The 22,993-nt window shown below is 43.3% G+C and overlaps 2 protein-coding genes across 3 annotated transcripts in view; one reads left to right on the top strand and one right to left on the bottom strand.

Moving 5' to 3' along the window:
* The first annotated feature begins 138 nt into the window (after positions 1-138).
* Positions 139-1,302, top strand: LOC135440329 (uncharacterized). The gene has a single exon (XM_064699438.1). It carries the CDS (start codon positions 292-294, stop codon positions 1,108-1,110), a length of 819 nt encoding a protein of 272 aa, XP_064555508.1. The 5' UTR covers positions 139-291; the 3' UTR covers positions 1,111-1,302.
* A 354-nt stretch (positions 1,303-1,656) lies between these two features.
* Vsx2 (Visual system homeobox 2) overlaps positions 1,657-22,993 on the bottom strand; it is a 60,346-nt gene continuing 39,009 nt past the window's right edge. Inside the window, exons 4-6 of one of the 2 annotated variants that reach the window (XM_064699451.1) lie at positions 5,914-6,088; positions 3,180-3,870; positions 1,657-2,261 (exon numbers count right to left, since the gene is read on the bottom strand). In XM_064699451.1, the coding sequence (XP_064555521.1) occupies positions 1,922-2,261; positions 3,180-3,870; positions 5,914-6,088 (1,206 nt within the window). In that variant the 3' untranslated portion in view covers positions 1,657-1,921. Of the gene's footprint in view, positions 2,262-3,179; positions 3,871-5,898; positions 6,089-22,993 lie in introns of both variants that reach the window. The other variant, XM_064699450.1, reaches the window with a different exon arrangement.

Raw genomic sequence — 22,993 nt, 5'->3', positions numbered from 1 at the left:
TGAGTGTGTGTTTCAGTTAGCGAGCGTGCACTGTACTCTGTAATTGTGTGAATTTGTCAATATTTATCACATTGGCTTAGCTCCTTTGGCCATAAAAGGTGTAAAGCGAAGCGGCTTAGTTCAGCTCGCACACACTTTGAATTATTTAACGTCAAAATTTTGATTTTCTCATAAAAATGTTAGAGTTTTGAGAAGCCCAAAAACCAATTGAATAGCAAAACGTAGCGGGAAACGGGTTAAAGTAATAAATAAAAAAACGAAAAGAAAACGAAACTATTAAATTTAAAGAAAATGAACGGAACGGTCAGCGAGGACAGCGAGGGCATCTATAAGGTGAGCCATTTCTGGACATGTGCCGAGCTGCTGCCAGCGCTGCCCCATGTGATAAAGCTGCGGGAGACCTTTCAGTTGTTTGTGCGGCCGCTTGGCAGCAAGGCGCTGGACATACTGAAGGTATCGGACTGCCTGCGGGCGATGGGTGTCCACTTCAAGGAGTCGAAATTGAAGGCGTGCCTGGTGCAGCGCCTGCTCAAGTTCCCGCAGGTGAAGCCGCCGACGCGCGTCAGCTTCGAGCTGGTGCTGAGCATCTACTGTGAGCTGGCCAAGCTGGACAATATGCCCAGTGCGGCGATGATGATCAACGGATTGCGCTGCTGCGATTCGAACGGTACGGGCAAGCTGCCATATGATCAACTGCGTCGGATGCTGACAACGGTTGGCGAACGGCTAAACGAGGCGGAGGCATCCGCTCTGCTCGACACCATGAAGGATGACAGCGGCAATGTCAACTATGTGGCGCTCATGGAGACGATGTTCTGCACGGACGGCGAGGCCGCCGCCAAGCTGCAGCAGGCGCGCATTTATCTGGAGGCGCTCGGCAAAAATGCCTGCCACATGGACATGCAGAAGCGGGACGCGTTCATCAAGGCGCTGCGCAGCCTGGACTTCACCAACACCGGCTACGTGACGCCCGAACGGATGCTGGAGCTGCTCAACCGGACCGGCGATAGCTTCAGCAGCGCCGAGCTAATCGCGCTCACGCGCGGCCTAACGAATGCCAAAAAGCAAATCGATTATCGCCGCTTTCTGCGCCTCATCATGAACGAGTGAATGTTTAATTTTTATTTGGCCGACTATTAGATGTGTGTACTAGAAATCAATTTTGGCAACCCATTATTTATCTTTTAATATCACGGGGAAAAATGTACAGTCCAAATTCTCTGCAGCGAAAACGCCAAAAAGGTGTCTAAGCAAAACTTCGTTTTTGCACTAATTCGTAAATAAAAGAGAATACTGCAATAATCCCCTGATCTCGTCCATTAAATCTACAAGGATATTAAATCTAAATTCGATAGAAAAAAACTCTACCTAAGTCTGTTTATTGAGCTCAAATTTGCTGCCTGCTATGACACGCAGCACGGTGCACAGCGCACAGCGCCATCTAGGTCTCAGTGCGCCAACGTATAACAGTTGAAAAAGCAGCAAAACACTTTAAAGTCTGGCAGCGCTTGACCTAACGGCTTTTTATGCCAGCTGTTTTTATTGGATAGCAAAGTTAGTTAATCGAATTTGAAACATACATTGAAATATGGAGAAGAGACCGAAGGTTGATATGTTGATTATGCGTTTTATTAAAAATATTACATTCTTGACACTTAGCAGCTATAATATCATGTCATATTGGATTACACAAGATCGTTGGGGTCCCCAAATGAAGACATCAATTGGTTGCAATTTCGATTACTAGCACGACAATAAATATGTAGTTTAAATCTATGCAAAAAAAAAAATTACTAAATATATATTTTTGGATTGTGTGCTTCTCTATATATGTATGTATGTATGTATGTATGTAGCTAAAATATAACTGGGCTCGCAGTTAGTTTGGCATACGATAGCTGTCTGGCAACGCTGACTGGCGTCAGACATCGTCGCTGGAGGCGTGGCTGCCGCCGCCGGAAGTCAGCTCCATTTTGATGGGCGCTGCCGTTGCCACCGTTTGCTGCAGCTGCAGCATTTGATAAGCGCTGCTGTTGCTGCTGCTGCAGTTGATGTTGTTGTTGTTGTTGTTGTTGTTGCCGTGACGCTCCTCGCTTTTAAGCATATCACACTGGGCCTGGGCATGCGCCTGCGCCTGCGCCTGGGCCTGGGCCTGAGCCTGTGCCGCGAAGCTGCGCACCTGCAGAAAGAGGCCGCCATTGTTGAGGAGTCGCGCCTGATGCTCCTGCGCCTTGGCACGCAGACAGGCAATCGAGTTGTTCCTGCAACACAAGAGAACACATCGGAATATCGATCATGACCGACTGCATAATACTCTATCGCCGTCCAACACCCGTCAAATTCCTAAGGAGATGACGATTAATCGAATACTTTCAGATCAATCTGCGACACGGAATTCAAATTTATTTTCTACTAAGAACCAAGTTTTTTATTTTTCGAAAACTCAACTCACAGCTAAACAAATTTGGCAGTTGCCGATTTTGGATGGTGATCAAATTAAGCTCGCAATTGAAATGATTTAAACATTTTTACGGCTCTCAAAAGATGAATTGGATTATCAAAACAATTGGAAATCAAGTTTTGAACCGAAAACCTGTGTTGTAAAGCAGCTTTACTTGCAAAGACATTCTCAAATTCTCATAATATCGATTAATATCGATTTTGATGAGACTTGTTTTTGTAAAAGCTCTTCGAAAATTCCTTCTGTCTGTCTGCATGAACATTCGATCTGGGATTCTCCTAAGCTATACACAGAACTAGTCAATCATTCGTTTTCGATTTGTTATTTAATTTTCACAATATCGATAAATATCGATAAATATCGATAAATATAAGAGCCACATGCAGTAAACTTGTCGTGTAGACTATGAAAGAGTATAAACAGTTGAAGAATATTTCATTTAAGGGGCAACAACAACGGATTTCACACTTTTATATGCCACATTTAAGACCAGAAAGTTTCATAAAGATCGGACTATAAAGGCCGAAGTTAATGCCGGATGCATTCCCGTACAAAGAATGGGGCTAAGGAAAGAAGAAGCACAGCTTTGTGTGTATATGTTTGCTTGCGAATAGACAGACGAACAGCAAGAGAACCAATATACTCCTTTCAGCTGGCGAAAGGGCATTAAAGCAGCCAACAGACTCAACGGATCTGAGTTGGATAACTTGAGGCTTACCTAAACGCATCCGGATCGTGCTCCATGAGCGCGGCAGCTGCCGCCGCGGCGGACAGATGATGCGCATGCAGCGCGGGATGTGGCAAGGCGGCGGGCGCCGACTGCTGCTGCTGCTGTTGCTGCTGCTGCTGTTGCTGCTGCTGGTGGTGTTGGTGCTGAGCAGCTGCGGCAGCCGCCGCGACGGCCGTGTTCATAATCAAATGGAAATCCTTGCTGGAGGCAGCGGCGCCGGCGCCAGCTGCATTTGCCGCATCCAGCAGCGGATGATAGCTGGGCGTGGCCACAGAGTAGAGCTGTGCTGGCGGCGGCGGCGGCTGCTGCTGCTGCTGCTGCTGCTGCTGTTGGAGCAACTGCGTCTGCTGCGGCGAGGGCGAGCTGAGCTCAATGTGCGGCGAGCCGGAGCTGTTGGTGGTGGCGCCCGTCGGCGTTGTGGCCGCCGATGAGGCAGCCGCATAGCCGCTGCTGCCGTGCGGCGTTGTTGATGTCGGCGGCGCCGTTGAAGCGTTTGTCGGACAGCTGCTCGGCGCCGGGCTGACCACGTTCAAAGATTCCGTCGACGAGCTGAGCGCGCGCGAATGCGAGCGCAGCTCATCCGAATGCGCTGACTTTGAGCCGGCCGAATCCTCGTGATCGCTGACCCCGGAGTCGTCCTTGAGCGCAGATTGTGCCTCAATCGATTTGCGATGCATGCCTGCCAGGGGAGAACAAAGAGAGAGAGAGCGAGAGAGAGAGAGAGAGAGAGAGAGAGAGAGAGAAGAGAGAGCTTTTTAGCATTTCCTTGATTATATACGTGTACTTTGGTGAGAATGAGTGGGGCATGGATTGGACGGCAGATGACATTAGCTTAAAGTGGCAGCAAGCTTTTCTTCAATGCAATTACTTTTACTAAAGCTCAGCTTGAAGCTTAATCTAGTATTAATAGCTTAGAGTGGCAGCGAGCTTTTCTTCAATACACGTTTACTGAAAGCTCGAAGCCAAAAGAATACTGAATACCAAAGAATTGTCTATTTACTGAGCGCAATATTTTAAAAGGATATCTTAAAGCTCAATCTTGCTCAATCAATAACTCAAAAGGAAATCTTAAAGCGCATCGAAACAAGCCTTCATCTAACTTTCGATTAATCAAAGAACTTTGTAGTCAATGCATTTCAATTAAAGCTTTCAATTATTCTAATAATATCTGAATTATTCTAAGCTTACTTGTGAAACATATCTTAAGTGTACTTGAAACATTTTTTTTAATAGTAATTAGCTCGATTGCTTACACTCAACTTGAAAGTTTTGGGAATTCGAATAATCAGAACAATATAAACAGCTTTGGCAAAAAGCTTTCTGTGGTCATGAAGGTTTAAACTTAAAGCTCCTCGAACTGGTAACAATTTTGCTCTGGCACTAAGAGCTTTAAGCTTCAACTTAAAGCTCCTCGAACTGGTCAAAATTCGGAACAAGTTAAGCAGTAAGAGCTTTAAGGGTATGCAAGAAGGCTCGCCCAAAGCTTTAAGCTTGTCGCACTGTATTAATCGAAAGCGTGCAGCTCGGCTCATAATGGGGTTCGAACTGACGCGAGCTAACAGATGGTTCAAACCTATCACAACTCGCTTAAACAGCATATGCATAAGGACTGTCATGCCCGAAACAAATCCCCGATGGAATACCAAGCCATAACTCGATGAAAATTACGCTCGAAAACTGAATGGCAGATAACATTTTGAGCATTATTAACTGGTTGGCCACGCATCAATTGCCAACTAATTTGACATTCAGATACTTAATTAAAAAAAAAAAAAAAGGGAAAAGGAAAAGAATATTGAATAGATGAAAAATGCCCGGTGCCAACCTCAAAGCTGAGCCGTTAAGCCACTTAAGTAGCACGGCCCTGGTGCTACTTGGGAATTAATTTGCGAAACACCCAAAGCATTACGTTCTCTAAGGGTGGGAGGTGGTGGTAGTGGGAGGGGGGGGGGGGGTGGTTCACAAGTGCCAATAAAACCTGCAGTTCGCTGGCAAAACACATCTCACAATGCGCCTAGATAAACGATAAATGCCAAATTAAAGCAGTAACTGCAAACCAACCCCCTCCCCCCATCACCCCTTGCCGAGCTCACCCTTCGCGCTGGCATTGTGTGTGTGTGTGTGTGTGTGTGTGTGTGCATTTTGCATTTATTAAGCGATTATTAACAAATAAAAGTCAAAAGCAACCCCCGAGAGTTGCCCAAAGCACTTGTTAACTGCTGTGTGGCATAAGGGGCAAATGCCCGGCTCTTGCCCCACCCACCCACCAATGGCCTGGCAGTGCGCCTCGCTAATCCGCAAAGTCATTTGAGGCAAGGGCCAAGAAAATGTGCGCAACATATGACGACAAAACAGCAGAGGACACCCGATTGAGCCAAAGATGCGTCCCGTCCATTGCGACATGCACGCCAAATATGCTCACAATTTCGACAGGATATCCAAACTTATATATCTATATATATATGTGTGTGTGTGTGTGTGTGTGTGTGTGTGTGTGAGAGTATATCATTTTATAATCCCCGAGCTGTGGCTCTTTGTCTCGCTGAAAATTCAATTAAAGCTGCCTCAATTCAATGCGACCTACGGACTGAAGCTGCAGCGTGCCTTGGTTGGGAAGGGAGAGAAGCGCGGGCTGGGATAAGTTCTTTTTGGTTTTAAATGCATTTTGTGTATAGTTGATAGTTTGCGATATGATTGTTGCATTTACATTTCTGTTCCATACCTAGTAGCCAGGGTGCCACCGCATCGTTGTCCTTGGCCGACTTGAGTATCGTCTCCGGCAGCGGCAGCGAGTGCCTCACCATTGCCCCGTATAGGCCGTATTCGGCCATGATGGTGCTGCCGCCCCAGACCTTTTCGGTTTTGCGCCATTTGGCCCGTCGATTCTGGAACCATACCTGCAAATAAACAAAACCACAATATTTATTATATTTTGTTGTTGTTGTTGTTTTTAACCAGTTCAATTGCAGTTTGTTACGACTGCAAATCGGGTTTATATTTTTTTCCCTTTCTGGAAACGCGCAATTCCGCTTTTTATTTAACGTAAACCGAATCCCGAACCGTATCAGTTGGTTAAAAAAAATGCAACACAGTTATGTGGGCAGAGTATTTAAACTCGTAATTGCTATCTCAAAAAGTTAACCACATTAAAACGCATTTTTTCGAACGTTTCCTTCTACTGAGCTATATGATATATGATGATTTTTTGTCCATAGGTTAGGAGCATGGCAAAACCCGGCCAAGTGCCACAAAGTAACAAAATGGAAGTGGAACGAAATTAAAATGGATTTACGCGTTTTCAAAAGATTCTTCCTATCGAGCTATATAATATTGGATAAGATTTTGCTCAGAGCCTGACAGAACCCAACCAAGTGCCACAATCAAACAAAATGGAACGACATGGGAATGGAACGAAGTGGAGAATGGAAAAACGCATTCTTCGAACGATTCTTCTAATCGAGCTGCATAATATATAATAAAATTTTGGACATAAGGAGCATAAGAAAATGGAACGAAACGAAGGTGGGTGGATTGAAACGAAATGGCAATGGAACGAAATGGATTTGGAACGAAATGGAATTGGAACGAAGCGAAAAGGAAATAACGCAGATTTTGCTTAGCGTAGACGGACATACTATGTCGGCTCGACCGCTAAAGCGGATCAGGAATATATATCGACTTTAACGATTCGGAGATGTTGTCTTCTTTTACTCTCACAATATTGCCAGACAAGTTTGTAAGATATGTGACGAGATTCGTAGCGAATTCCACGTATAAAGTTGCACAAAACCAGGTTCGAGAAGCGAGCGTTGGACCGAGACGTTGGTTCAAACTGTGTAGCGTATAAACGTACATTTTTGAGATGCTTGCAGCTTTGATTATTGCTAAAATGTAAATTCCAAAGGTTAGAATGGATGCCTTTTAGCAGGAGGCATATAAGTATACCCTGAATTCATTGCAGAAAGGTAAAACAAAGGAAACATCTGTTTGTGCCAATCCAGAAGAGAGTATCTCCGATTACATAAAGTATATATAATCTTGTGCAGCCAAGTCGATCCGAATCTTACCATTAAATAGGTAAGAAAAGGTGTACATAAGTGTTGGTAGAAGAAGGTGCAGGGAATCTGCTCAGTCAGGCACTCCCGATAGGAGCACTCGAACTTCTTTTTTCGTTTGGTTCTGGCCTAGTTATATAATAATATTTGAAACAGTTGCAAATGAATTTATATTCATAGATGGTTGGACCTGTCTGAAGAATTGACTGACTGATAAAAGCGAAGCCCAAGTCGTCGGCATGCTGTCCATAAAGTTGAGGGATCGAACCCCCAGTTTTGTAAACTAAAATAAGCAAATAGGTTTTTTAAATAATTGAAAAAGAAACAAAGTTTTGTCTCTCAATTGAATATGAGCGACGGGAGGGCCTCGGGACTCTTCGATGCGCCGAAACGGGCCAAGATTATGGTGGACTTGACAGTTTTGCTGCTTGATTTCGTCTCGTCTTAAATGGAATGCCTGGCATAGCTGGATGGAGGCGCCATATGGCGTAGGCTAGGCATTGCCACATTAGACCCTTTGGTCATTGGCCGTTTGGGGGCGCCTCCGAATGTTGCAGCTGCTGCTGCTGCCGCTGTAAATGTGATGCAAATTGCGAATTATTAAATAAAAAACTCGTTGAAATTGAAAAAATGTAAATGGAATGTATTCGAAATGCTAATACACTCGGACCGGACCGGACCGGACCGGACCGTAAAGGCATTATAGCACCCACATGAAAGACGCTGCCAAAGCGGGCGATGACAGCATGACGACCAACAGAGAGTGAGAGAGAGAGGGGGGGAGAGAGAGAGAGAGGGGGGGGGGGGAGAAAGTCAGTGTCATGGACTGAAGGAGACACTCTTGCTCGCTGTGTTCACACATAATAGCAAATAATATACATATTCGCATATAAGTGACCAAATTAGATTATCTTCCAAAACATTAAACCGATTTTCATGCAACATGCGGCAGCAACAACAACAGCAGAGCCGCTGACAATAATAAGAAAACATTAAATGTTGATCACAAAAGCGACCGGCAGCAGCAACAACAACCGAACAGAACAACAACAACTGTCACAATAAAAGGATTTGCCACACGAAAAGGATGCGCAAGGACGAGAGTCACCGAACGAACCACTCTATATGCATAGCGGCGGGGCAAAGTCAAAGCAAAGGATTTAACTTTGAGTTAGCAACCCTCGCACACACGCACGCACACACAGACGCACACACAGAGCGACAGCAAGGACCTCGTCCACCCTAGAGAGAACTGTCTGTCGAAGGACCAAAAAAGAAGTCATCATTTTTCTGGTCCATCAAATCGTTTAGTTCTGCTATTAGTCATGTGCGAGAGACACAGGCACCACTAAACACCGACAGCTGTAAAGGCGCTAGTAAATGGAGAAGGGGTGGGGGTGGTGGGGGGGGGGGGGGGTGCAGTGGGTGGGCGTGGGGCAGTGGGGCATGGGGCATGAAGATTTGCCCACTGAAGTGGCTGCGACGCCGCCGACGACGACCAGTGGCAAGCAGCATGAAAATTTATAATAAAAAGCAAAATATGCCAAAATAGGTTGGCATGCAAAAAAAAAAACGAGGCAGGGGCGTCGTCTGAGCGGGTGGCGAAGGTGGTGGGGGTGGGGTTGGTTCAAGACAGGGCAGTGTTGGTTAAGTCTGTACAGCAATGTGGCGACATTTTTGCTGAAATTCTTTTTGGCACGGTCCAAAGACGTGGCAAAAGAAGAAGCACAAAACGAAGAAAAAAGAAAAAAAACAACTGAGCGATTGAACAAATCGCAACAAATCGCAGCGGCTGTGGGTAAGAGGGGGGTGACGTAGTTCGGGGGAGGGAGCATAGAGGATGGGGTAGCCAGGGGTTTGGCAAGAGCCACTGAAAACTGAAAACGAAGATAAAGTGGTTTGGCATTTGCTTCTGCCAGTTGGGCCCTTAGGTGCCTACGCATTTGGCGTCATAAAATGATTTATGCTTGGGAGGGGCAAGGCAGAAGGATGCATCGCAGGGGTGGGGAGGATGGGTTGCGGGGGGGTTGGTTGGTTAGTTGCAAGTGACAACTTGGCTCATAAATTTGGGCATCTGAGAAATTGGCAGAGCCCAAAATGGCTGGCAGCCACTCAGTGCGCTTCGTTGCAGCCCACTAAATTTAGTGGCTAAGACGCATTTTGGCCAAGTGCCAGAAATGAAAAAGAAAAAAATGGGATTAAAATGCAAGACGGGAAAGAGGAATGAAACGAAATTTGAGAGGAACGAAATAGGAGTAGAACGAAATGAAAATGAAACGAAATGTTAATGGAACGAAGTGGGAATGGAATACAATGGAATGGAAATTGAACGAGATGGAAATGAAAATGATACAAAATAGGAATTGAACGATATGGAAATTAAATGAAGTGGAAATGGAATGAAAAGGGTATGGAATGAATTGGAAATATAATGAAATAAAAATGAAATGAAATGAAATGGAAACGAAACGAAACGGAATGAAACTTCATGCCAGTTGACTGATGTACAGTACGCGTTCGTTAGAACGATAGCCAATTAATTTAGAGATAACCTATTTATGGCTTAGATGCTAAATGTATGCTTAGTTTCAAATCCATAGAACGTCATGAAATGAAACAGTAGATCATTCGAGAAGCTTTGTGCTCTGGATTCTATGAAAGTTCCTTAGTTCCATAGTTCCTTGAACTACCCAAAATACAGACAATTTGCATTGCGTAAAGCTACTTTTTCTCACCACTTGCTGCTATAAACTGTAAAAAGAATCGAGCGGAACGGCTTGGAATGAAACAGCATGTCAATTGAGTGCTATCTGTGGATACAGCTTCTGTATGGATACGCGCCCTGCATTAAGAGCTCGAATTGGGAACGTGATTCCTTCTGGTGTGCAGATCACATTCACAACAAATCAACGTCAACTCAGCACGAAATCGATAATTATCGATTATCCAGAAGGAAGAAGCGCAGCCATTGTCCAAAGTGTGTGTGCACAACACGAACTTCGCACTCAGCCGCTGCAGCGCTTGCTGCAGTGTATGTCCCAGTCGTGCACGCCCGACCCGGGCCACACCTACTTGTTGTTCGCTGGAGGCTTGTGGAAGTGCCTCCAGTGTTTGGTTAAGTGAAGCACACTTATGCGAATTGGATCGATGGTGTTCGAGCCGGCTGTAGGATGCGATTACCTCTAGCTGCCGCTGCCTGTGGTGGCCTCTTCTTCTTCTTCTTCTTGTTGTTGTTGTTGTTGTGGCTGTTGCTCAGGTGGAGCTGCCAACTGCTGCAAAATTAATTTACACACACAAACGCACACACACACACACGGACAGAACGCGAGCAAGACGAGCTGCAGTTGAGAGCATTTTGGGCGTGGCAGCTGGGCAGCTGGGCAGCTGGCGCACAAAAGCCTTGCCTTTGCCTTGGCTAGAATTGGGCCCGATGGCCCGCGCCGGGGCAACACGAAATCAAATTAATCCGGTTTGTTATTTCATCATGCAACGTCAACGTCATCATCATCAGTTGCAACAACAGACAAAAGGCGCTGCAGCAGCAACAGCGGCAGCAACAACAACAATTTGCAATAATAAATGGCAAGAGCAACACACACACACACGCACACACACACACACGAAGGCGCACACACACAGCGTCATGTAAACAAACGTCTGCCAAAGGAGCGGAAAATTTCATTAACAAGGCACACAAGCAACAAGCAACAACAACAACACCCAATTTGCTGGCCGTGCCACCAAAAGCTCCTAGCCGTTGCGTGGCACACAGTGTCAGCCCCCGACCGCCCGACCGTCCGACCGCCCGCAGCCATCGCCGCCCTCTCGTGCCGCCCCACGTTATCAGCAACAGCCCAGCAGCTCGCCAGCCCCTCTGGCCCTCTGCCCCTCTGCCACTTACAAGCTCCGAGCTCCGAGCACTGATAATTTAATCAACTCTCATTGAATTATATCATTTTGCAATTTGGCTACGCTGCCTGCCTGCCTCTGTGCAGCATGCAACATCGACAACGCCCCTGCCCCAGCCCCGCCCTCTTCACTTGTCCCACGTTCGTTTCCATGCAAATTCAATTCTCATTATGATAGCATCCAACGAGCTGTCGCTTCAGCCGAGCGTCCATTTTGAGTGCGGAAATCAAAATAGGAAATGCCATAAATTTGCCCCAAAACGGAAACTCGTTGCCAACCTCTCTATGTGTGTGTGTGTGGTGTGTGTGTGTAGTGTGTGTTAAGGTGTGGTGACCTGGTCTCTAAGCGCTGCTATGCACCTCGGTCTCTGTGTAAACAATCCAATCGTATTATTTGTTCACTAAGCCCGTTCGGTTGCCCATTGGAAAGCTAAACTCTCGAAACTATCTTAAAAAGGGCCTGTACCCCAAATGCCCTGCCCCAGCCGCAGCTTATCCAGCATAAAGTCATCCAAATTGTGTGCAAATCAACGCTGTTAACGTCACGTCATGAGCCTGTGTTTACTAGCTAGCGAGAAATCGCCGGTTCTAATTCAGCAACAATTTGTAATGTTTTACACTGAAAATAAATGGCTGCTAACAATATTACATAAAGTCATCCAAATTGTGTTTACTAGCTAGCGAAAAGTCGCCGGTTCTAATTCATGAGCCTGTGTTTACAAGCTAGCGAGAAGTCGTCGGTTGCTTGTTGTGCCATCTACAATGCAATATTCTCTGCCAGAGACTTGTCGCTCATAAATGTATCTCTATATATAAGATAGATTGTTTTTCCTGACTGACGGACTGACTGATCGATCCGATCGCCCTCAAGCTCAATCTCAAGTTTCTTTGTTCAAATTCAATTGACCACACTTTTCGCAAAATCCATTCATCCTTGATGAAAATGGGTGTCAAAGATTTGGTAATTGAAATTTCGGGCTCAAATTCATTTCCAGAGATCTTTATAAAAAAAAAATTACTTGAGATATGTTCCATACATTTCCCGCTTGAAAATTTATTTAATATATTTAACGAGCGAAAGTTAATTTTTTGTTTTTTTTTTGCAAAATAAACCTAAGACCTAAGTTCAAGCTAGTACGGGTAGATTTAAATTGTCGGCGAGAAATGGGTAAAAAACTTGTATCTATTATAATATTTGAAGAAGAAAGCTTGCCAAGGGCGAAGCCCGTGTTTATGTTTTTCTTTTTGTTTCGGCCTGTCATAGTTTATCATCTAAAAAAGCTTAACACAATTTAAGCGCAACTTTAACCGGAGGATAAGTACATGTCAGCAGCTGTGCCTATCGATAACACAGCTATTGCATTAAGCGTTGCCACCTGTCAAAATAATCACGCATCAACCTAAGCGCAGCATATCTCTGTATATTGCCTATGTTTGAAGCCCAACTATTCGGCGTCATGATGATTTGACAAAGGATAAGTAAGAAGTAGTTCGCTATTTCGATTTCGAAATCGAATATTTCACAGTCGCATAGTTAGACTTTTTTTTTCCAATCGGAAATAACATCAAATGATCCCAACATTAAATAAACCAAAGTGGGAGCTTTTGTGTGGGGGGGTAATCCTGATGCTATCCAGTTAGTCGGCTTTAATATAGATAACAGCTTTTGGCTAAATGATTACTTGACCACACACCCTCCCCCTGCCCCGCCCTGACCAATAGCTCCGCCCGCAGCAGTTGGCAATACGTTGAGAATCACGATGTCAATTTGCTGATTGAAAATTTATTATTATTGGAACTCGGGTTGCCGGCGCTCGCTTTTATGGGCCGCAACGTTCCGTAACGTTGCAAGACGCGCCCCCTTTTTGGGTAGCGCCAGCCATTGGACTGGCCTCAAGGCCAGTTTTGGTGGCAAGAGCTTTGGCCGAACTGCTCAAGTGGTTGCCGCACAATATGAGGATGCGGCTCACTGACAGCACACTGCCACGCCCACTTGCGTAGAGCCAAATGCATTTGATTTATTGAATCACGACAAATGCTCAAATGATATGGGGGGTTGCTGCCCTTTGCACTAAATACTTGCTGTTGGCATCTAGAAATGGATTAGATTAGATTGGATTACATTTAATTGCTGTTGGCTAACATATGTATTAATATCTCAGAGCTCAGAGTTAAGGCCACAAAGCGCTTTCTATTAACTGAACACAGTTTATCTAACTTGAAGCTCGACTTGTTATATATGTACATTTACTCAGCTTTTTTTCTCCCTCTTCTATTTTCGACTGAACACAATTTTAACCACTGGGAGCTTTAGGTTTGCTTACAGCTTAAATGTAAAACAAGGTTAGCTTTAAGCAAAAGCTCTTAAAAAGCTTTTTTGCTGACTAAAATTAAGTGCACTTAAAGCCCAAAGCTCCATCAATAGCCATGCTGCTCTCATGAAGTTATTTTCTTCTACTAAATCTTAAAGCTTGACGGCAAATGAAGCTTGATTACGGTAAAGGGATGGAAAAACAAGTGAAAAAGCCGCAGCTTTTATTTCATTTTATTATATTCTATTCTTTCTACGTGAAGCCTTATTTTGTTTAATACGATAGCATTGGTGACCTTTCTAGGAGCGTATTCTATTCGTCTTAAGTCAAGCTTAAAGCTTAAATTTTGTATACGTTTCCATTGGTAAACTTTGATTGTATTTGCAGTGTATTCTGTTCTGCTTAAAGCTGCGCTAAAGCTTTTAAGCTGGGTTAAATTGGATTGTCGGTGAGTTTTGGCTGGGCACATTTAATCCCACTTAAAGCTCAAGTTGCTAGCTATTCGTTGCTGCTTCAAATTAATTAAATGGTTGTGTGCTTTCCCAGAGAATTGTCTTGCCGAGGGTTCAGAGTCAACATAGATGCCATTTGGTCTGGCCTCTAGTTCAAAGATGCTTCAAGCTGGGCAAATGTGAAACCAATTTTGGACATTCGTCTGGTTGGCTGCACTTGGACAAAGGTCAGCTTTGAGCGGCGGCCCGTTGGGGCTCAAACTGTTGGCCATAATTAAAATATTGGTAACCAATCAAAGATTTTCAATGCGGCACGGGCCTCTGGCCAGGGCTGTGTGGAGGCCGGGCATAAAGTACAAATATTTGCGCACTCGTGCTGCAAAATTGCGTAAATTGCATGCTGCATGCAGCATGTGGCATGTGGCAGGTGGCAGCGGGGCAGCGGGGCAGAGTATGGGGCGGGCTGTATGTTTGAGTTCAGCTCGTTCTTTTCAGGTGACATGTGCAGCGCATTGCATTCGATTGCATGCGACAAGCAGTGTCTGTTCCCGCTGACCCCACGCCCCCCGCCCCCCCGCCACCCGCCTGTGCCTCTCCGGCCTCTCTCGGCGAGGGGATTTGGCGTGGCTTTCAGCTTGTGTGGCATGCGGCTTTTATTGGTTTACTTCATCAACTCGACAGGCAGTCGGTCGGTCCGTTCCGTCAGTCAGTCAACCATTTGAGGCGTGTGCAAATTTCATAACGACAACGTGCAGCCCCTGCAACATGCCCCCACCGCCCGCCCGCCCGCCCAGCCCGTCCCGTTCCGACCCTAGCTGCAGCCTCTGTTCAGCAGCTCAACCCGTTCCACTTTATATGCAATATTCAATTGACATTCAGGCAAAGCATTTCGCGGCATTTTTTCCATATACTCCCATCCCCCATTCCCCCCCTCTTAACGCAGCCCCTCGCCCAACATGCACAATGCAGTTGGAACTTCAATTTCAACTTTCATATGAGTTTAACGTTCGCGAGTTTTTTTGTTTTTCTGTTTTCTGTGTGTGTATGTGAGTTTTTTTTTGCCCCAACTCTTTTTCAGCTTTGCGATTACAAAATATGAATGCAAAAATTGTCTGGCCCCATTTATTGCAAAATGTTTTTTAATACCCTGCACAAGTGTACAAAATGCATGCGGCGGGGTGTTAAAAGATTCTTGGCGGCTTAAGGTACTTCTAGCTAGAAGCTAGCTTTATTATAAAGTCTTTTATTTTGTATATTCTCGAGAACTATAGAAAGTTAAGTATGTAGTTCACAACTTCGCCCATATATCGTAAAGAGATACTAAAATAAGTGAACCTGCATTTTCATAAAGTCTGGATATTTTTGTTTATTTTATTACCTATTTTTTTTATTACAGGGTATATACCAGTCGCTCTTTCTCAGCTAGCAAATTTATACTTTATAGGTTTTTTTTTTCAGTTTCAAGTATTAATTTACACAAACGGAACAAAAGGCTTGACTTTGGTGTCGGGGCACTCGTATACCCAGCGACTCCCCATAGATAAATCGAGCTCGTACCAGTTTTTATCTATCCTAAGCCCATTGCTAATGGGTAACAAGGGGTATAATGATTTTCCACAAATCGATGTGTAAGCAACTGCGACTCCATTAAGTATATAATTTCTTTCTCAATCTCGTAAACTACAAGATCTAGAGGCTTTATTCAGAATTAGCTTATCAATTTGTTTCGATATCTTATTTCATTTTCATAATATCGATAAATATCGATTTTGAGACTAGGTTTTTGAGAAATATAAGAGCTAGATGCACCAAATTTGGTATCGTATGCTATGAACAGTTTAGGAGTTCAAGGGTATCTACCAAGTCGTGCAATCCCGACTAGAACACTCTCAGTTGTTTTTATATAGACTAACTTGAATCGACGCGATATTAATGACCTCTGTTTGACATTGAGCGGCACTGCAATTGCCATTGCCATGGACTATTAATAACAATTTGAAATGATATTTTAAATGCATCATGATTAATGAATGGTTGCGATTTTCTAATTAAACGACTTGCCACAGGCGGGGGATGCTCGGGCGGAGGGTAACGACAAAATATCACTCAAATACAAGCCGAGCGGAAGGGTGGAAGGAGGAGAGGGCTGTGCCAGCACCAAATGAGCCTTCAGTTCGTTAAGTAATTTAATTTACAACAAAACGCATTAACAATTAACAATTACGAAAGATAAACAAACGTAAACAATATTATACAATGATTGGACCTTGACATAATGGATATTGCCACTTGGCACAGACTTTGATTTAGCATTGAAATGTTATTCGAACGACTTTAATTGCTTGAATTGCTTGAATAACGGCAAATTCGGGGACGAATGCATCAGTTAATCGGCAAGCTATCGATAGTCCCGTTATATAACAGCAGGACTATCGATAGCTTTGCTAATACATTTATACATTCGGCCTCCTTTATCGTTAATGGCTGTATATATTTAAAGAATTATTAGTGGCCCTCAAATACCCTATAAAGACATAGGTCGAAATTTCCCACCCCCATAACTCGATCAAAACTCAACCGATTTCGATGAGGCTTAGCTCTTTGTTCATGGTTCATGGCCTCTAGATTAATCTGACATCCAAATCTGGCAACATTATTTTTGGTCAAAATTTAAGTGAAAATGGTACGCTCAAATATCCCATATAGGGGGTATACCCGTTAGTGTCTATATATAAAACTGTTTGTCCTGACAGACTGACTGATTGATTGATTGGTAATCAACACACAGCCCAAACTGTAAGAGCTAAGTAGGAATCTCAAATGTTAGTTACCTTATGAGATAAAGTTGCACGTTGAGACGGGATTTCCGGAAATTCCACTCGCATGCGTTTAAAAATCGCGAAAAACATTGGTATGAAACTTTTTTGCTTACCATCCGATCGGCCTCAAACTAATTTTGTTCAAATTCATTTGAAAAATCCATTAATTTTTTTTGAGGAAATGGTGGTCAAGGAATTTGTAGGTGACGTTTCATGTTCAAATTTTATTTCCAAAGATCTATACGAAAAATCATTTGAGACGTGTTTCACACTTTTCGCAGAATCCAAGTTCCCCGATAGAAATGCGATTCAAAGATTTTTTGTTCGAATTTTTAAGTTTGCATATATATGTATGTATGCCTGTGTGTTCATACATGTATGCATGTTTGTTTTGTATATATGCAAACATGCGTACATGTATGAATACATGTCCGGATACCTACATACATACATGCATATACACATATATGCGTACATACATACATACATGCATACTTATGTACATAAATACACACATACATATGTTCATATATACATACATACATACATATATGCATACATACATACATACATACATACATACATACAGACATGCATACATACATACATACATACATTAATATATACATACATACATACATATATACATACATACATACATACATACACACATACATACATACATACATGCATACTTATGTACATAAATACACAAATATATATGTTCATACATACATACATACAGACATGCATACATACATACATACATACATTCATATATACATACATACATACATATATACATACATACATACATACATACACACATACATACATACTTACATACATGCATGCATACATACAAACATATATATGTATATACATATAAAAAAAAAAATTAACAACAAATAACCAAAAAAAAAAAACACTACTCTACTAGCTAAGCATGAAAAACTTCAGAGCCTACTTGAATTCTTGAGAATCGAGTAGTAGAGCACTTGGTAGACATTCGTTTTATTTAAATTTGCAGCACAGCGACAAATAAGCTTGGTCTGCCTTTTTTGTATTAGAAAAAAAACCATGCATTCATATATGTATATGCATAAGTGCATGCATACACTAACACACACACGCTCACACACACATACACATACACATACACATACACACACACACACACACATATATATATATATAGAGATAACAATTACCAATTATTATCGAGGCATGAAATGATCGGAATGGAAAACAGCCAAAAGAAAACGAGTGGAAATGTAACTGTGCGAAATGTGAACTATGTAGGTTGGATAGAAGATAGTCTCTAGGTAAGCAGCCTTTTTAATGCCAGACTCTGGAGCGAGCATTTAGCTTTGCTGGCCACATGCTTTCACAGCTGGAGACGCACTGCCAATTGTCATTATGCTGTGGTCCACTTCAGACTTATGGAGTGCATTGTCTCTGGCAGGGCTGGATTGTCGGTTGATCTGGTTTCGCTCTTGAGTAGTTATCAACAAATTGGCAAGTGCAGGGACGTTGGCCCGTTGGCGCGTGTCCACGCAGCAGGTTGCAACTACACGCACGCACCCAGAGAGGCCTTTGTGAGAACTGTTGCAATTTGTTGATTTTGCTGTCGTTGTTTTATTTTATTTTTCTTTCTGTCGCGCACTTCAGCAAATGGTGCGCACAAAGGGTTGCTCATCGGCTCAGCCGCGCCAAGGATTACGGGAAAACTGACGCACCCAACCCCCAGATTGTGCCCGGTTCTGGGTCTTTGGTTTGTTTATGATTAACGTGCGCTAATTTCATTCATTTGGCACTCGTTTTCAGTTTTGTGCGTCCTGCGTCCTGCGGCCCGAGGTCCCGCGGGAGCGCGCACACTTATGCTTATTGGATTTACGCGTTGCTCTGGCTGGATGCGCAGCGCCGGCCAGGGATTGGGTTCGGTTGGCTTGTGTTGGGCTGGGTTGGTATCTATTTTTTTTGAATTTCACACGAGCCTCAACCACAAAAGCCCCGGACAAACATGTCGAGCCGCGTCGCTGATTGAAGTTGACTTCGAGGTGTCAAAATACAGGAAACGACCGTCGTTCGACCTTCGGCCAAATTATTCGATTATTGCTTCCAAATAATAAACGCAACTGGGACTTGTAGTTGTGGCTGGCCTTTTCGGCATTTCGCTGGCGACGTCGGGCAACTAATAATCTTATTAGAATTAACGAAGGAATTTCCAATTTGCACAGACAGGCGCCAAGCTGACCCATTCGCGCGAGGCAGCGGGCAGCGGGTAGCGGGGAACGGGTAGCGGGGTGGAAGCAGTGAAAGCGATTTAATGTTAATAAGTTCTAAATGCCAATAATGCCAAGTGCCCCACAAATAGCAGCTGCCCCTTGCGGTGCCTGGGCAAAATAGAAATTCCTCGAACGGACGTGCCGCAATGCCCGCCAAGGCGAATCGAGTTGCCCGGCAGCTGACACAGATTGTGTTTTGGTGGCCATTCTGGCCAGCATCAGTTGAGGCCAGGCCAACCCAACTGAATTAAAAGAGCTTCCACTTCTATAAATCTCTCTATAATTTTTAACATAATCTTAAACCAAATATATTGCCTGAACTTATCGTATAGCACAAGCAAAAGCTCAGGGATAAAGAATATTTAACTGTTTGGTTGCCTGCATTTGAACCGGCGACTGCGGGCTTGTTGGTTCGACGCTTGAATAAAAAATCCACGCTGACCTTTGCCATCACGTTTGCACACAATTTCCGCTTTTTTATTTCTTCTGTTTTTCTAGCAAACTTTAACCTTTCAAAATCCCGTCTTGGTACTCCCTTTAGATCTAAAGGGAAGCAGCCCTAGGCTGAACCCAAATAGATATAGATAAATGTCTGTTTTATAATTTTCAATGGGTTTAATTTGATCTCTATTCAAAATGGGAATCTAAACAAAATGTTGTTAAATAAACGCAATGCAAAGATACATTAAAAGCCTGGACACGAGGCAGTAAGGATTCATTAATCTCTAGATATAAAACTGTTTGTACTGACAGATTGACTGACTGACTGACTGACTGACTGACTGACTGACTGGCTGACTGACTGATTGGTGATCAGCGCGCACCCCTGCACGCTGAGACGGAGTCTTGGCGAATTCCACCCGCAAGTGTGGAAAAATCGCGAAAAACGTTTGAATGAAACCGTTTTGTTTAATATTCAATCCGCCTCAAACTAATTTTTAAAGATCTTTTTTTATAAAACTTGTTGGAAATTGGGTTCAAGGATTTGGCAGATCAAGTTTTGTGCTCAAATTCATTTTTAAGAAACCTTATGAAAAATTATTTGATACATGTTTTACTCTCTTCGCAGAATCCAAGCTTTCTCGGTGAATCCAAGCTTCAACTTTAAACCGATTGACTTCGAACTTATTTTCAGAGCCCCAAATAAGATCTAACTAAAAACGTGTTTCAGATTTTCCACCTACACCTGTGTAATATTGGCGAAGAACTTGGAACTTTTTTGCTTACCATCGGATTGGCGTCAAACTCATTTTTAAAAGTTCCATGTGAAAATTGATTTGATAGTTTTTTCGCAAAATCGACCGCGTTTGGGTGACAAAAGTGCAGGTCAAAGGCTTCAAGACTCCCATTTTAAGCTCATGACTGGCTTCATTAATAAATGTATTTATTTAGCACGCTATTTAGCTTTCTCCTGTCGGAGTCATGACTGTTTTGAGCCTAGTTTGTAATTCACTAATCGCACATTCGAATCTTTTAATCGGTCAACAAGTGATTCACGTGCATAAATGCGGCAAATGCCCATCAATTCGATAATATTGAGTATGAATTAACTACTAACAAACCCGTCAACGGCTTTTCGGTGAGTGCCGAATGAATGGCCGATTGACCCAACAATCGAAGTCACAGCTGCAGGTGCGTGTCATTGACAGCGAATCACAGTTACAACAACAACAACAACAACAACAGCAACAACGACAGCAACAACAACATCATGAGTGTTGTCACTGCGTTGTCATCATCATTTTCATTGACGGTAAACCAATCATTTTTCAATTATATTCACCGCTGGATACAAATTGTCTGATTTGCGTGTGCGTTACGTTACGCGCGTGTGTGTGTGTGTGTGTGAGTGTGTGTGTGAGTGTGTCTTTGCCATGCGCCGTGCCACACCTACACACAGCTGGCCATGCCCCGCGTAACCGCTAAGGGTTACCTTCAATTGTGTTCACGAAATCTTCTTCTTCATCTGATTTGCACTTTAGGTCAATTTTTGATAATCAGATATTTTGGATATGTCTTGAAGTTGGTAACGTCTAGTTTCTGAGTACATTTCGCATATGAGCGTCATTTTTCTTCAGATAATTATCACAACAGAAGGTTCGCTTATAATTCACAACTGGTTCACACAATGTATTTTACTTAAGCTTAGAATTCACAACTGGTTGAAGCAAAGTATTTGCCTGGTAAAAAAAAATATCCATTCCGTTTTAAGTTTAGTTTCAAGATAAGTTGGTAGAGAATGGAAGATAAGTTTCAAATGGAGTCTGACGTCATCAGAAACAGCTTACAAAATGTACAATTAGTTAAGTGAGAGACTTGATATATTAAATACACTCGTATATGCGATGTGTCTCTGCCCGTTTCTCAAAATATCGATAAATATCGATTTCGAATTCTAGTTACGGCGCTGGCTACGGTGTTTTTTTTTTCTAGTCAATCGAGTCGAAAGAGACTTGTTTCTACTCAAACTAGTCTCTCAGTTTTAGAGCTAACTTCACTTTCCAAGGAAACGTCTTTCTGTTCCAGGCAATACCTATGTCGGAACCGGCTGGATCGTACGACTATATAATTTAGCTGCCATAGCAATTATAGGATTAAAATTAAGTTCTTGTTTGTAAAACGTTTTTGTATTCTCAAAATATCTTCACTAAACTTGGCATTTACGATTATTGCCAAGCTTATTACACTTGAGCTAAAACTTTTCCATATCGGTATACTATATCATACAGCTGTATAGGAGAAATCTGTCAAAAAAAGAGGAATGGAATGTATGGAATTTGTTTTTGTTTTTGTTTCTCAAGACATCTTGATCAGGCTTGATTCTTGAGGGACATGCTCTTTTCTCATAAGTGAAATCTTAACCACATCGAAATACTATATCATAAAACCTAGAAAGAATTTAGTGTAAAAAAACTAAACCATTCTTCAAGATATCTTGAGCATCTCGGCATTGACCAGCTACAAAGTTCTCCTCACACACCCGAAAAAGCTCCTCAAGTCGGTTTAATGGGAAATAATTAATTTCTATAGGTCAAGTGCGCATCTTTCATAAGGGTATTTAATCTTCGGAGTGCCGAAGAAAGTCTTTTCACTTTTCTCTTGTATTTTACGGCTGACTGTTTCGTTACGTATATATTTTATTTTTATTTTTATTTTTATTGTTTTTTTTTTTTGTTGTTTTTTGTTGTCGCCGAAGCGCGACAAAACCAATTGAAGTGTCAAACGCAGCCAGAGAGACGACGCCGCGTGGCGCCACGCCCTCCAAATTGCAACAGTTTGATAAAGTGCACAACGTGGCGGTGTTACACGCAGGCTGCTTCGGTTTTTGGGGGCACGGCATTTACTTGGCTTGGGTCTCCGGCCGGGCTTCTGTTTGCGTCTGCTGCATGCTGTGCCGCTTGGTCCATTATGAAACCATAATTCGTTGACAATTCTTCAATTATGGGCGCAGGTGGCAGAGCCAGCTTCTGACAAGGCTCATCGCACACAAATGTGCCACGCCTCCAGCAGCCCCCTCCCCGCACCGCCATTTCGAGCAGTTGCCACTCGACGCAAACAACCACTCGCAATGTTTTCTAATCTATAAAATTAATTTTGTACAAATCTGGTCGAGTGTTTTGTTTGGTCTTTCAAGCACCCACACCCCCCTCCCCCTCTCCCCTCACCCTTAGCGCCTTTAAGTGTCACCCCCACCCCCCTCCCTCGCCAGCTAAACGCGCTCTCTGGGGACCCGCTTGTAAATTGTAAAATATATATATTTTCGCTGAGCTTTTTTTGTGGCCAGCGGTTGGGATCTTGGGCTCGTTTTGTTGGTTGGCTGCTTTTCTATTTACAAAACGACTCACCCCATCCCCCCCTTGCCCCCTCCCACCACTTCGCTACCCTCCCCCAACTTTTACTAATCAGCAGTCTGTAAAGGCGACGCGTCTTTGGCTTTGAGCCGCTGCCTCTTGTTGCAAATTAGCGTG

The sequence above is a fragment of the Drosophila montana genome, unplaced genomic scaffold (genome assembly GCF_035044405.1).
Source record: "Drosophila montana isolate Dmon_TW-CO22-7 unplaced genomic scaffold, ASM3504440v1 contig_920_1, whole genome shotgun sequence".
Lineage (NCBI taxonomy): Eukaryota > Metazoa > Arthropoda > Insecta > Diptera > Drosophilidae > Drosophila > Drosophila montana.
This window is presented reverse-complemented; position numbering and strand designations above follow the sequence as displayed.

Excerpts from the sequence above, each read along its gene's own strand:
- LOC135440329 (XM_064699438.1), top strand. The coding sequence starts at position 292 with ATGAACGGAACGGTCAGCGAGGACAGCGAGGGCATCTATAAGGTGAGC.